Source organism: Salvia hispanica, chromosome 1, assembly GCF_023119035.1.
Source record: "Salvia hispanica cultivar TCC Black 2014 chromosome 1, UniMelb_Shisp_WGS_1.0, whole genome shotgun sequence".
In the NCBI taxonomy this organism is placed as follows: Eukaryota; Viridiplantae; Streptophyta; class Magnoliopsida; order Lamiales; family Lamiaceae; genus Salvia; species Salvia hispanica.
In genome coordinates this window covers 36,998,354-37,010,859 of record NC_062965.1, presented here as the reverse complement: position 1 = coordinate 37,010,859, position 12,506 = coordinate 36,998,354, and the positions used below count along the sequence as shown (strand labels likewise).

The following is a 12,506-nucleotide window of genomic DNA, read 5'->3' as shown; positions in this document are numbered from 1 at the left end:
CTTGAATCTCTATTTTCTGAGCTACACTCTTTGATTCAATTGATCAACCAAATCAATAATATGGAATGTTGATTTCTAAAAAAAATATAGAGTTTTATACAAATAAAATAAAATCAAAGTAGGAATATCATTCAGTTTTCTTATTTTATTCCATCATACTCACTCCGTTCTCTATTAATTGTTCACTTTTGTTATTTTCTTTCATTCTTTTGTTAATTGTCCACTTTCACTTTTATCATAAATGATAAGTAGGCTTCACATTCCACTAACTCATTCTACTCACATTTTATTTATAAATTAATACTAGTATATAAAAGTAGGACTAATTCCACTAATTTTTCAACCCACTTTTACAATTATTGATTGACGAGGGATTATTAAGTAATGAGCAATTATTAGCCCTTTGCATGAATTTTATTTACGTTTCTCAAAATAAAGGGATGCCAAATTAAGGTCTGTTCTTGAATGCAAATTAAGTCAACAATCGACAATAGAATAAACGCACGACTAATCACAATTGTACATTATTTCGACTAAATAGTGGTTTTTAGTGTACTAACATTTCCCAACTCGTGGAATAGTGAAATTATACAGAGTTTATTTCCCAGATCCTTCAGCCAAAATAGCTAGTAAAAGAAACAGTTCTTCAGTAGAGAGATTGATAGGGGAGAAAAGGTTAAATAAAGAGGTTTTCACATGTCAAGAACTGCTCTTTTTCTCTCAAAGTACTCATCTAGCCAGCTTCGGATGATTTTTTTTTCAGCTTCCCTTTGCTCCACTAGCCAATCGGGATCTTCGGCCGTGGATGGACGCAAATCTAGGTGATGTGCTCCTAATAAGCAATCAAAAGAAAAAGATCAGTTTACATATGCACGAAGGGCATCAACCGGATAGCCAAGATACATCATGTTGGATGTGACGTGATAACAAACCACACTAAGCAGATCTACATTGGGAAAGAAAGACAACATAAATTAGCCTAATGCAGGATATGTTCGAAGAGTTTTATAGTAGTTCATCAGCTTAACTAGTTGCTGCACACTTCATCATTCTACAACCTTAAGATAACAACCATAGTAGAAAAGAACTTGACAGTGTTTGTACGTAAACTTATTGGGAACAAACATGTACACCTTTAGATACTCACTCCTATGTATTATTAGTCCAATCTATCATACAGAGTAAAACTGTTAATAATATTCCTGATTGTATTAACACAAATCTTCTTTCCAGAGTCATCCCAGTTGCTAAACTAACGGAGAAGGTAAAAGGCATCAACTGTAACATTCACAACTAAATCGACATAAAACTGGTTTCTAACATAGTTACCTTCTTTCGTAAAAAGAGCTACTATACTTTCAGAAATGTCTTCCAGAACACTGCACAAAACCATTTTATCTAAATAAATGATTTATCAATGCTCTATTGTTAAGGTAAAGAGAAATGTACAAAAAACAAGCAAACAATAAATACAGAGACATAATATGTTACCTGCCACCACTCCATGGATCTAATAACCCATTTGAGAATATGATGTTGCTCCCGAAGGTTTTGAGGGCATGCTTAAATCCCTTTAAAAAGGAGAATATGGAAGAATAAGAAAAAAATTCAATATACTGCTACCAGAGACTTATATCCAGCGTATGGTATAAATAACATACTACGGTACTAGTAGTAAAACAAGGGGAGGGCTTCATGGGGTGATCACATAAATACTTATAAGGAAGTCTGTTCATCAAAATAGACTCCAAGCAAAAGCTCAGTTAGGGAGTCATCAGGTTAAGGGGGTTTCAAATTAGATGACTAGTATGGAACCCTCTTTAGAGAAGTCAAGCTCCTGCCAATTAAGAACAATAAGGAAAAGGGAAGACAATATATTCACAAATCGATTTAACTACAAATAAAGGATTAGAGTATATATTGTACAAGAGTTTACATACATGCCCACCAAATTCAGTGGTTATCCAGTTAGGCCTGGGTTTGACATGATAATCCCCCAGACACCACTCTTCATAAGAAGTGTAATTGTAACTGTATTCTGGAAACATGCTGTACTTGCTGGTAGCCGTTGGCATGACCATCTCAGTGCATGCCTGGGAAATACAGAAAATACATTAATATTCCCGTACACCATACTTTTAAGTATTGTTTTGTTATTAGAGAAAGCAAAAGAATCACATTGCAAAGGACATAAACTTGCACCTGCCAGTTCCACCCATCCATGCCATGAGGATCATCGTCCAAATCAAAGCAGTCAACGGTTCCTGTATAGTTGTAATAAACACTTACACCTTCAAATATTTGTTGTAAGATGCTAGTCCCATCTGGACAGTTGTCAATCCTTCTACATACCTGACAAAGAAGGCTATAACGATGAGCATTTAGAAATGCAAAACATATAGTTCCCTGTTACATAAACGATCTAATGGAACCACCAATTTAGGTGAAACACTTTTCCATGTGAAAGTGAGTAGGGAGTCTCCCATCATCTCGTTAAGTAATATATCTGAGCTGACAAGCTAGGACGCTATTTAATTAACTTAGACTACAATCTGCTTGATCATAGAAACATTTACACTGAACATGAGCCAGACGAACCTCCTTTATCGGGTTTCCAGGCAATGGCATTACAAAGTCAGCAGGATATGGGTAATCTGTCATTGCCAAATAACTATAAGCAGAATATAGCCAGTCAGAAAGAGCACCAGTACTCTTGAGTTTCCTGTCAATTCAAATTCAATGTCAAACTCGAGAACTATCACCAAGATTTGAAACATGACAGAGGAAAAGGAGCTTTCGAGCTAGAAAGTTGCAGCACATACTTGCAAAATCGAAAAGTTTCAGACAAGGATGAAAGCCCATTCTTTTTCTGTCCCTCTGATTCTATTACATCCCAAGAGTTTTTTATAGTATTGAAGCAGCTAAGACTTTCACGCTGACAAACAAATGAACAAACAGAAGTAAGGACATCTAACACACACACACACACACACCAACAGTTATCAAGCAATAGGACCACTGTAAAGGCAAAAACCTACCTTAAAATCATCGGAAACAATATCATAAAATGTTTCCGGAGGCACAAGATCTTCAAACTGAAGAATGGGAGCTGAAGCAGCAAGGGCTCCAATGGCAATGTGGGGATACTTGAGGCGCATCCACGCTGCTAACACTGTTGAAAGCAGAGAATATAGCTGATCTTACAATGAACACACAAAGCTTCCTAATTAAGGAATCCCTACATCTTAAAAACAATGCATGAATACTCACTTCCACCATATGATCCACCAAACAGCACAACAGGACAATCCTGAGCCGATAAATTCCTTTTCAGCTCAGTGATCAGGACAGCAAAATCAGCAATGGCTTGCTCAGCAGTTAAATAAGCCAACGTTGATGTATTCCTATACGCCTCCTCCTGACTCCCATAGGGCATCGACTCTCCATAATATCGATGCTGCTCAACTCAATTTTGATTTTTAGGTGATTTTTTAAACCAAAATCTTAAAATAATCAATCACTACAAACGCATGATCAATCACTACCCATATTAAAAAATTCTATGTAAAAATTGGTACAAATACAGCGATAGATAGTAAGAGAAGAGGAAGGGGAGAGAGTAAAACCTCAGGGAAAACAACCATGGCGCGGAAACGAGGAGCGATCTCCCACAGGAAGCCAGTATTGGATGCAAACCACTCGATGTCGCCTTCATTGCCGCAGTAGAAGAAGATGGGGGCGGAGCGGGAGGGGCCGGCCCAGTAATCGGTGTTTATGAGGTAGCGCTGGCGGAATTTGGGGAGCTTGGAGAAGCTGAAATGGTCGAGATTCTGGTCGAAGTAGCGGGTGTCGTATTGGTACGTAGGAGCGGAATAATTAGAGCGAGAGGGTTTTCCGAGAAAGCGCGGAGCATATTTTGATGATGGAGAGAAGCGAGGAAGGGGCAGGGAGGAGATAGGTGAAGGGTAGATGCAGAGGGCAGCGAAAGAGAGTAGGAGAGGGAGTGAGAGCGTTGCTATGAAATCGCCCATTTCTGAGAGAGAGAGAAAGTGGAAGCACTACTCATGTTGAAAAACTATATTCGCTCCGTCCACCTAACATACACTCCCTCAGTCCCACGGTAAAGTCACGCTTTGTTATTTTGATCCGTCTCATAACAAAATCACACTTCATTTTTTTATCATAAATGGTAAGAATACCTCACATTCCACTAACTCACTCCACTCACATTTTATTATAAAACCAATATAAAAAAGTGAGTCGCATGTTCCACTAACTTTACAATTCACTATCTTTTGCATTTCTTAAAACTCGTGCACACAATAAGAGTGACTCCTATTACGGAGGAAGTATATTTTATGATTTTGGTAATTATGCATCATAAATATTTCAACTCGGACCACAGTTAGTCCAAAACTTACGAATTTGTAAAATATTAACAATCGACATGTTTAAATTGGATTTTGACCAAATTAAATTGTTAATTGTGAGAGTAAGGTCAAAATTGGTCCTAAACATATGACCATTTTATGTTTTGATCCTAAACTTTATCTTTTTGATTTTTTGGTCCTGAACATTTCAATTCGGATCACAATTGGTCCTGCACATTTCAAATCGGATCACAATTGATCCTCCGTCAACATTTCCGTTAAAAACTAATGATCAACGGGTTTAATCCCGATTTTGACCAAATTAAACTTTTAATTCTAATTTTTTACTCCCTAATTAATTTTTTATTATTTTTATAAATATTCTTTTAAAATTAGAATTAAATAATATGTTTAGCGAGTGTTTCACCTCAGTTAAATAATATATAATCATAAGTTTAGATGGTGGTTAAGTAGCATTAACAAAAGATAGGAATTGCAGCAAAAAAATGATTATAAATGATATGTGAACACTGGCTGTGGCACGATTTTGCTATCCTCCAAATAGCTCCGGATCTTACCCAATTGTCGTTGACTCGATTCAACCAATTGGAGTAATAGCCAAGGCGATACTCCTTGTATCCTTTATCGGAGAGGGCTTGGCCGGCGCCCTTGTTGGTATATTCATATGCATATGCTCCATGTTCCGTTTTATTATTCTGTGACGGATCAAGTCTGGTATCTGCCCGGAATTCCTCTATGACCCGAATGTCCCTCTGTATTTGACCCGTAGGTCCCTCTGTATTTCGATCCGAAGGTCCCTCTATAATTTCAGATACCGGGCAAAACCGTCACAAATTCTTTTTAATCAAACAATTCATATACTTTTGATACTATAGGTAGAACATATCAATATTCAATTACATATTTAATATTTCTATCATATTTCATCAAATAAATTCCTTTAAAATATACTCTCTTATATCAATCATATATTCATATCATATTCCACCATATAAATCAAATATTCACTCCAAGCTAACATATAGCAATCAACTATGTAATATATAAAAATAAGTATCTATAAATAATTTAATCAAACTCTGGTATCTATAAGTAATTTAATCAAACTCTTGATTCTGTATCCTGATCTACCATCTCAATCTTATTTTAGGACATTCACGTCCGAACTGAGCGGAACAATATTTTTCTTTTCTTATTGTCTAATCTAATTTCCCCTCATACTTCTAATTTTTTTTTGCCTATTTTATTTCTCTTTTTTTTCTTTTCTAGGAACCCCCTCCGTTACGAACACAAAGCTATATATGTATCTATATATATTATTCAAGTAAAGTCGGCCGCCATATATACCACTTTATTATTTCAATTTAATTTCTAGAAGGTAAAGATATGCATTGGTTTATTTCATTACACGTGGAAAACTTATGTTATATGGTTGATAAGCACTCAATTATTTTAACAAATAATATGCATCATGGTACTCAATTATATGCATTACACGTATACTCTAATTTTATACACATCATAATTATAAAATAATAATATAACAATTATGCTAATAATTCATTAAAATGTAACTTTCTATCTTATTCTTTTAATGTTGTAAATATATAATATGTCATGGAAATATAATTATACAAAATAATATACATTACGCATCAGGGATGTCACAATTCCACTCCATATTGATGTCAAATCCATACATTACTTCAACATCAAAATACAAACAAACGTTACGATAACAAAGAAACAAAATCCATACATAACAACACTACCTAATTTCTATATGTTCCGATTATTGTCATCGATTGATGCTAAAATCAAGCCTAAATTGTCCCCATCCGTCTCGGCCAACGTCGGCGATGATTCCACGTCGTCGTCTTCTTCAATTGGCTCGATTGGTTTGTACCACTTGAAAAAAGTGCACTCTTTTCTCTTATAAACAAATTAGAGTTTTCCCTTTGTAGGTTTTCCATGGCTTTTGACGATACGGAGTGAAGCAAATTTCTTGCAATTGCAAGACTCGTACGGGAATCTAAGGTCACATCGGCCGCCACTCTCACCGGACCGATCCCGAATCCTCTGCTGTAGGTCGAACGTTCCATAGCTTATGAAGTTGAGTGACTACAAGAACTAGGGTTCTTCATTTTTTAGACAATGAAGAATTAGAGCAAGAACTCACATTAGTGTACACCTATGGTAGACCGTGTGTCATCTTATGGGTTGGCTGGTCTAGTGACTTGGATTGTGGCCATAGTCCATGTCATGTATGGGCAGATATGGTTGACGTCTATGGGAAAATGACTGCGCAGTCGTGATTTTTGAATGATGGTGCAGGCCTTTCTAAAGCTAAAACCCCGATTGTTACCATACAATGACATGATAAATATTTTGATAACTGTGTTTTTGGCATAAGCCCACTGAGTATTTTATAGTACTTAGCCCTGCATGTGTTTTCCTTATGTGCAGGTTGAGCGACAACGAGCTTGGGTGGTGTTGAGTCGAGCCTTAAGCCTTGTTGGATTTTATTTTGAACTCTGAGGGTCGTCTTTTCTTCATACATGGCGTCACTCTTTCTCTTGAATGCTTCCGCTAAACCATAACTATTTTTTCTCAATTATGTTTTGAATTCCTTTTACACGTGGATTAATAATAATGATAACTGTTGACTCAGGATTTAAATGTTAAGCATTTGCTCTGATTTTCCCTCACTATTTGAATATTAGTATTTGGTAAAACTTTTCTATTGAAACCCTAGAATAATTTTCTTTTCTTAAAGTACCATTAGTCGCGACCACCCGCAATTATTAACCCTAGAAAGGGCGGTCGTGATAGTCATGGTTGTGAATCAATGCATTTGCATGATTATGATGAAGACGAAGAGGAGGAGGAGTCACATTTGTGTATAACGGATTCTTCTACCGACGATGGTAGCGATCCAGAAGATCATCATCATCATGATAATCATGTGGAGAAATCACCGTCTAATTATTCAGGCAATGTTTACTACATGAAGAAGTCAGCTCCGCCGCCTCTACCTACGAAAACTCTGGTTCCACCACAACCGCACCGTGGCTTGTCAGATTCATACTGGAATTCGGCATCTGGTTATGTAGGCGATGGTGCGTATTTTACCATCTCTCCGGCGAAAAAGACTCCACTTCCGCTGTCACCAAATTCGTCTGCAATGGAGTTTCTAAACCGATTTGATGCCTTTGATGTGTTTGATGGTGAATATGTAGGCTTAATTTCGACTGGAGATCATGAAAATACTTTGAATTCAACTAGCCCTAATTCGAGCAAAGTGAGGGAGAAAGGGGGCATTTCTAAATTAGGGTGACAAATCATGCAGATTGGGTCGTTATCAGGTTGACCCAACCCAATAAGGCCTAATAAGAACCCGACTTGTTAAGGAAACTGTCAATCCAAACATAAACCTGACCGCTATCCTCAAATCCTAAGCAATACAAGCCCAATAACGACACGATATAATATAGGTTGACATGACATGATAACGCCCCAATCCAAATATTATGTATTAAAACCTAATATTTCACAAATAAACCTAATTCTTAAACTTGATTTACATGATTAAAATTCATTTCCACGATCTAAACCTTATTTACAAGAAATTAAATAATTGTCGGCCCTAGTATATATAACCACTGACTTTTTCATCAACCTTTGTTAAGTGACAGAGCATTTAGTGACATGGCATAAAATGACATTATTTAATAATATGACATTCTGAAGTGGTATTATAGAATTAAAAAATCGTTAGAATAATCAAACCAAATACACTTTTCTTTAAAAAAAAACCTTAAATATGAAAATGATGGAACAAAACAATGTCGTTTTATAGGGGTGTAGAGCTGACATTGTTTTAAATAAATGATGTTTATGTTCGCGTAGGAAAATAAGAGCGTCCACATCACCGCATAATTGTACAATTGCGAAGGTGTTATAACTTATGATTTAATTAGCTAACTTTATAAGTTGTGTGATAAACCGGAAGTCAACTAAAAATTGTGATTTAATTGAAATTTTTTCATATTTTTTATACCCACGGATCAAAGTCAAACATTTGTTCATATACAAAATGAATAGTAGTATTTCATAATGACCAAACCTTTCAATTTGTTAAAATTTAAATTTTATTTAATGTGTGCGTGTTAATCATGATGAAATAATGTACTGACATTGTCCCATATTACTTGATATATTTTTTTTTACACGAGATTTAAGAAAATTTTAGTTAGTATATAGCTAGATAAAATAATATAGGACAGAGAATAAAGTAGAAAAGAAAAGAAAGAATAAAATAGAAAAATAAGAAAGGAAGTGAGATTTGAAGTTTTGATTCTAGTTATAAAAGATAAAGATAAATAATTTAAAATAATCCAAAATATAATATAATTCAAATAACTCAAGATGCAGAGAGTACTACCAATTACATGCATACTCATTTCAAAATTAAAAATAACCCCAATCATGAAAGAGAAAGAGATGTTCATATATATCTAAATTTAAAATAATAAAAATAATAATTATAGTAACCGATAAGATAAAGAAAGCATAAATTAAAAGTAAAACTAATAATGCGGCATGAGCTGAGTAATTTTGCCCTCATGATTCTCGGATCTCTGCTCAATAACTCTCAACCAAACACAAACCACAATAAAGCTAAGCAGCAAGCTCACCAGCCCGCTTCCGAGCCCGATTCCGACGATCGCCAAGCCCGGAAACCCGGACTTCTTTGGCGGTGGCAAGGGATAGCCGTAAAGGCCCTTGTTCCCAACAAAAGAGCTCGCATTGAAACGGGCCAGGCTCCCAGTCCGGTTCCCCAGCGAAGAAGGAATCGGACCGGATAGCCGGTTACTCGAGATGTCAAAAGCCGAGAGCCGGACCAGCAGGCCTAGCTGGGCCGGGATTGGGCCGGAGAAGGCGTTGAAGGAGAGGTTGAGCGCCGCGAGATTGAGGAGGCTCCCGAGGTCGGACGGGATGGTGCCGGAGAGGGCGTTGGAGGAGAGGTCGAGGGATTGGAGGGCGGTGCAGTTGGAGAGGTGAGGGGGGATGGAGCCTCGTAAAGAGAGGTTGGAGAGGGAGAGGGTGGAGATGCGACCGTTGTTGCAGGTGGCGCCGCGGAGGAAGGAGGTGGAGCCGTCGCAGGGGGATGTGAAGGTGGTGGCGCTCCAGTTGTGGAGGCTTTTTAGGGGGTCGGAGAGGGATTGGCTTAGATGGGTGAGGCAGCGCTCGTCGTCGGGATCGGAGGAGAAGAGAGGGAGGAGGAGGAGGAGCGCTGCGGCGGCGAACAGGTGGGCCCGGCTGCCCATGCTGCGTAGGCCGTAGTGACTCTTAAAAAAATGCAAAAATAGTTTGAGCAATAATTTATAAATATTTAAGAATATTTCAAAAATAGAAACTTGCACATGATATTAATACAATATTCAGAGACGTACTCCCTTCGTTCCATGTTAATAGAGTCATTTTACTATTTTGGAAAGTTTAAAGTTAATTAAGTTATTTCTATTTTTAGCAGAAAGTAATCATCTCTTTTACTTTATTTTATCTCCGTCTCCCTTACTTTATTTCTTCATCTCTCTTACTTTATTCTTTCTTACTTTTTCCACTATCTACTTAACACTCTATTCTTAAACTCGGTGCCGAAAAGAAGCGCCTCTATTAACAAGGAACGGAGGGAGTACTCTTTTTGTGCTCTAATATATGTCTCATTTTAATCTAATAGAGTTCTAAGAAATGTAATATTTCCTCCATCCCTAAAAATTATGAAATATTTCGTTTTAGTCTGTTTCTATAAATTTTCTAATTTTTGAAAAAAAAATTTCCTCTAATGAGGTGAGACTCATTCTCTACTAACAATACTTTTTTTTTACAACAAGTGTTTCGAACCTTCCTTCAGCGGAATCGGATTAATCCTGCTCGACCGGGCTTGCGGATTAAGGTCGAATGTCTCCCAAGGTGGGGTTTGAACTCGTGACCTCCGGATCACCACAAACCACTAACAATACTTTATGTCCATCTCCCTCTTACTTTGCCAATTATGAATTAAAATCCGTACCGAACTAAATGTATGAACGTTTCAGGGACGGACGGAGTAGAAAATAAGTTGAAAAAGTTATTAAAATATGAGTCATACTTTTAAACTAATAAAATTTGAGTAAAATGAGTTAGTGAAATATGAAATATAATATTAAAGTGGTTAAAACGAAATGGAACAATTAATACAGAACACATAAAATGAAAAATTGGCACACATAACGTGGGACAAGGGAATAATTCCTTGTTAAATTTGAAAATACAAGAATTTTCTGACATATCTTTATTTTTAAATAGAGGAATTGCCATTATTTTACTGTTGAGGCAATAATATCCTCCCTCCGTGATTAAATGTCTCATATTTGACAGATACGAGTCTTAAGAAATTGTTTGATTTTATATATAAAAGTGGGTAAAAAAGTAAGTGGAACGTGGATCTACTTTTATATATTGGTTTTATAATAAAATGGAGTAGAATGAAATAGTGGAATATATGGTCCACCTACCCAGTATAGTAAAAATGGAAAGAAACATTTATTGGAGGACGAACGAAAAAGAAAAAAATGAAACATTTAATGACGAACGAAGGGAGTAAATTTTTAGAACTAATTTGACCTCGAATAAATCGATTCAACCTCATTAATTATTTTTATTCAATACGTAAAAATGAGGGTAACAAATAAGTAGGTCAATTTTAAAAGCGGCTATTTTTTAAAACAAATTACTGTTGAACTATACTGTATATCAGTTCACTCTTTTTTTTTTAATAATTAAATAAACATAAATTTAAAAATCCATGCTACCGAGGATTCAACCGAGGCTTTTAGCCTCAAATATTATTAATTTTTCTACCATTCGACAAACAAACACACTGTATATCCGTTCTCTTATTTTATTTACAAGAAGATGAATACTTTAACAGAAATAATAGAAAGTGAGATATCACGAGAAATATGTTTTTAAGTGGTGGGACAGCTTACAGGTGTTTGTTTGGAGGTTTAATGAAGGTGAAAGTGAAAGTGAGAGGAGTGAAGGTGGTGGGTCGATCGGGCGTGTGGGTAAAGATAGGGACAACACTAAGTCTTGTCTAGGGCGTTTTCCACATATTTCTTATAAATAGTACTGCCTCTGTCCATAAATACTCCCTAGTATAGGAATACACTATATTTTCTTTTGTCCATCATGTAGAAATAAATCATATATTTTTTTTATACGTTCCATAGAAATATATTATACTCCCTCCAAAACAAATTATATTTTCTTTTATTTTGGGTCTCACCATCTACTATACAATTTCTACTATCTTTTCTCCTCCTCTCTTGCTTTACCAATTACACATTAAAACTCGTGTCAATTCTAAATTGAGTATATTTCTATTAGACAAAGAGAATAGACTAATTTTACAATTTTGGACCGTCCATAAAAATTAGACTATTTCTAAATATGGAAAGTTTTATTTAAATACTAACCTTACACATCAATCCACTAACACTACTTACACCACCTTTTCCTTCTCTTTTATTTTACTAACTGAAAATTAAAATTCTTGCTATTTACAACATTGTCTATTTTTTTGGACGGAAGTAGTACTATAATTTTATTTGTTTTTATATAGGAAAATACAGAAATTAAATTTGCAATAGTAAAGCATCTAAGTTTAGTGTTTCATGTTTGATTAATACACAAAAATTAAAGGTCATATTTGTTGTATTTAGAGATTTAATCAATTTTATAAAACTATGGTATTTTTTTGGATTATTTTTCGATCTTTATATTAATACTTCGAGAACTAGATCTTATGTATTGATTTCACAATCTAAGGAGGTAACTAACAACTTCATATATAGGACCATATAGGTGTTCGGTTGTAAGATTGTATCCCGAAATTAATTATATAGTGTGTTTATTTCATGAGATTGAATCCCACGACTCAATCCTAGATGGATAATCATAAGATAATTAGTCATAACTAATCCCCTATGACTAAACTAATCCCACAACTCAATCCTATATTATATTTTGGTACTCCCTCCGTCCCAGAGAAGATGTCACACTTGGGAA

The 12,506-nt window shown here is 35.7% G+C and overlaps 2 protein-coding genes across 2 annotated transcripts; both read right to left on the bottom strand.

Annotated features, from left to right (window-relative positions):
- Positions 1–496: 496 nt before the first annotated feature.
- Positions 497–4,069, bottom strand: LOC125201718 (lysosomal Pro-X carboxypeptidase). Its single transcript, XM_048099943.1, has 10 exons — positions 3,627–4,069; positions 3,271–3,457; positions 3,039–3,172; positions 2,823–2,935; positions 2,599–2,722; positions 2,203–2,352; positions 1,941–2,093; positions 1,492–1,571; positions 1,330–1,379; positions 497–832 (listed from the first exon to the last, which is right to left on the bottom strand). Exons 1-10 carry the CDS (start codon positions 4,029–4,031, stop codon positions 693–695), a joined length of 1,536 nt encoding a protein of 511 aa, XP_047955900.1. The 5' UTR covers positions 4,032–4,069; the 3' UTR covers positions 497–692.
- A 4,877-nt stretch (positions 4,070–8,946) lies between these two features.
- Positions 8,947–9,788, bottom strand: LOC125202296 (receptor-like protein 44). Its single transcript, XM_048100674.1, has one exon. It carries the CDS (start codon positions 9,719–9,721, stop codon positions 8,981–8,983), a length of 741 nt encoding a protein of 246 aa, XP_047956631.1. The 5' UTR covers positions 9,722–9,788; the 3' UTR covers positions 8,947–8,980.
- Positions 9,789–12,506: the final 2,718 nt, after the last annotated feature.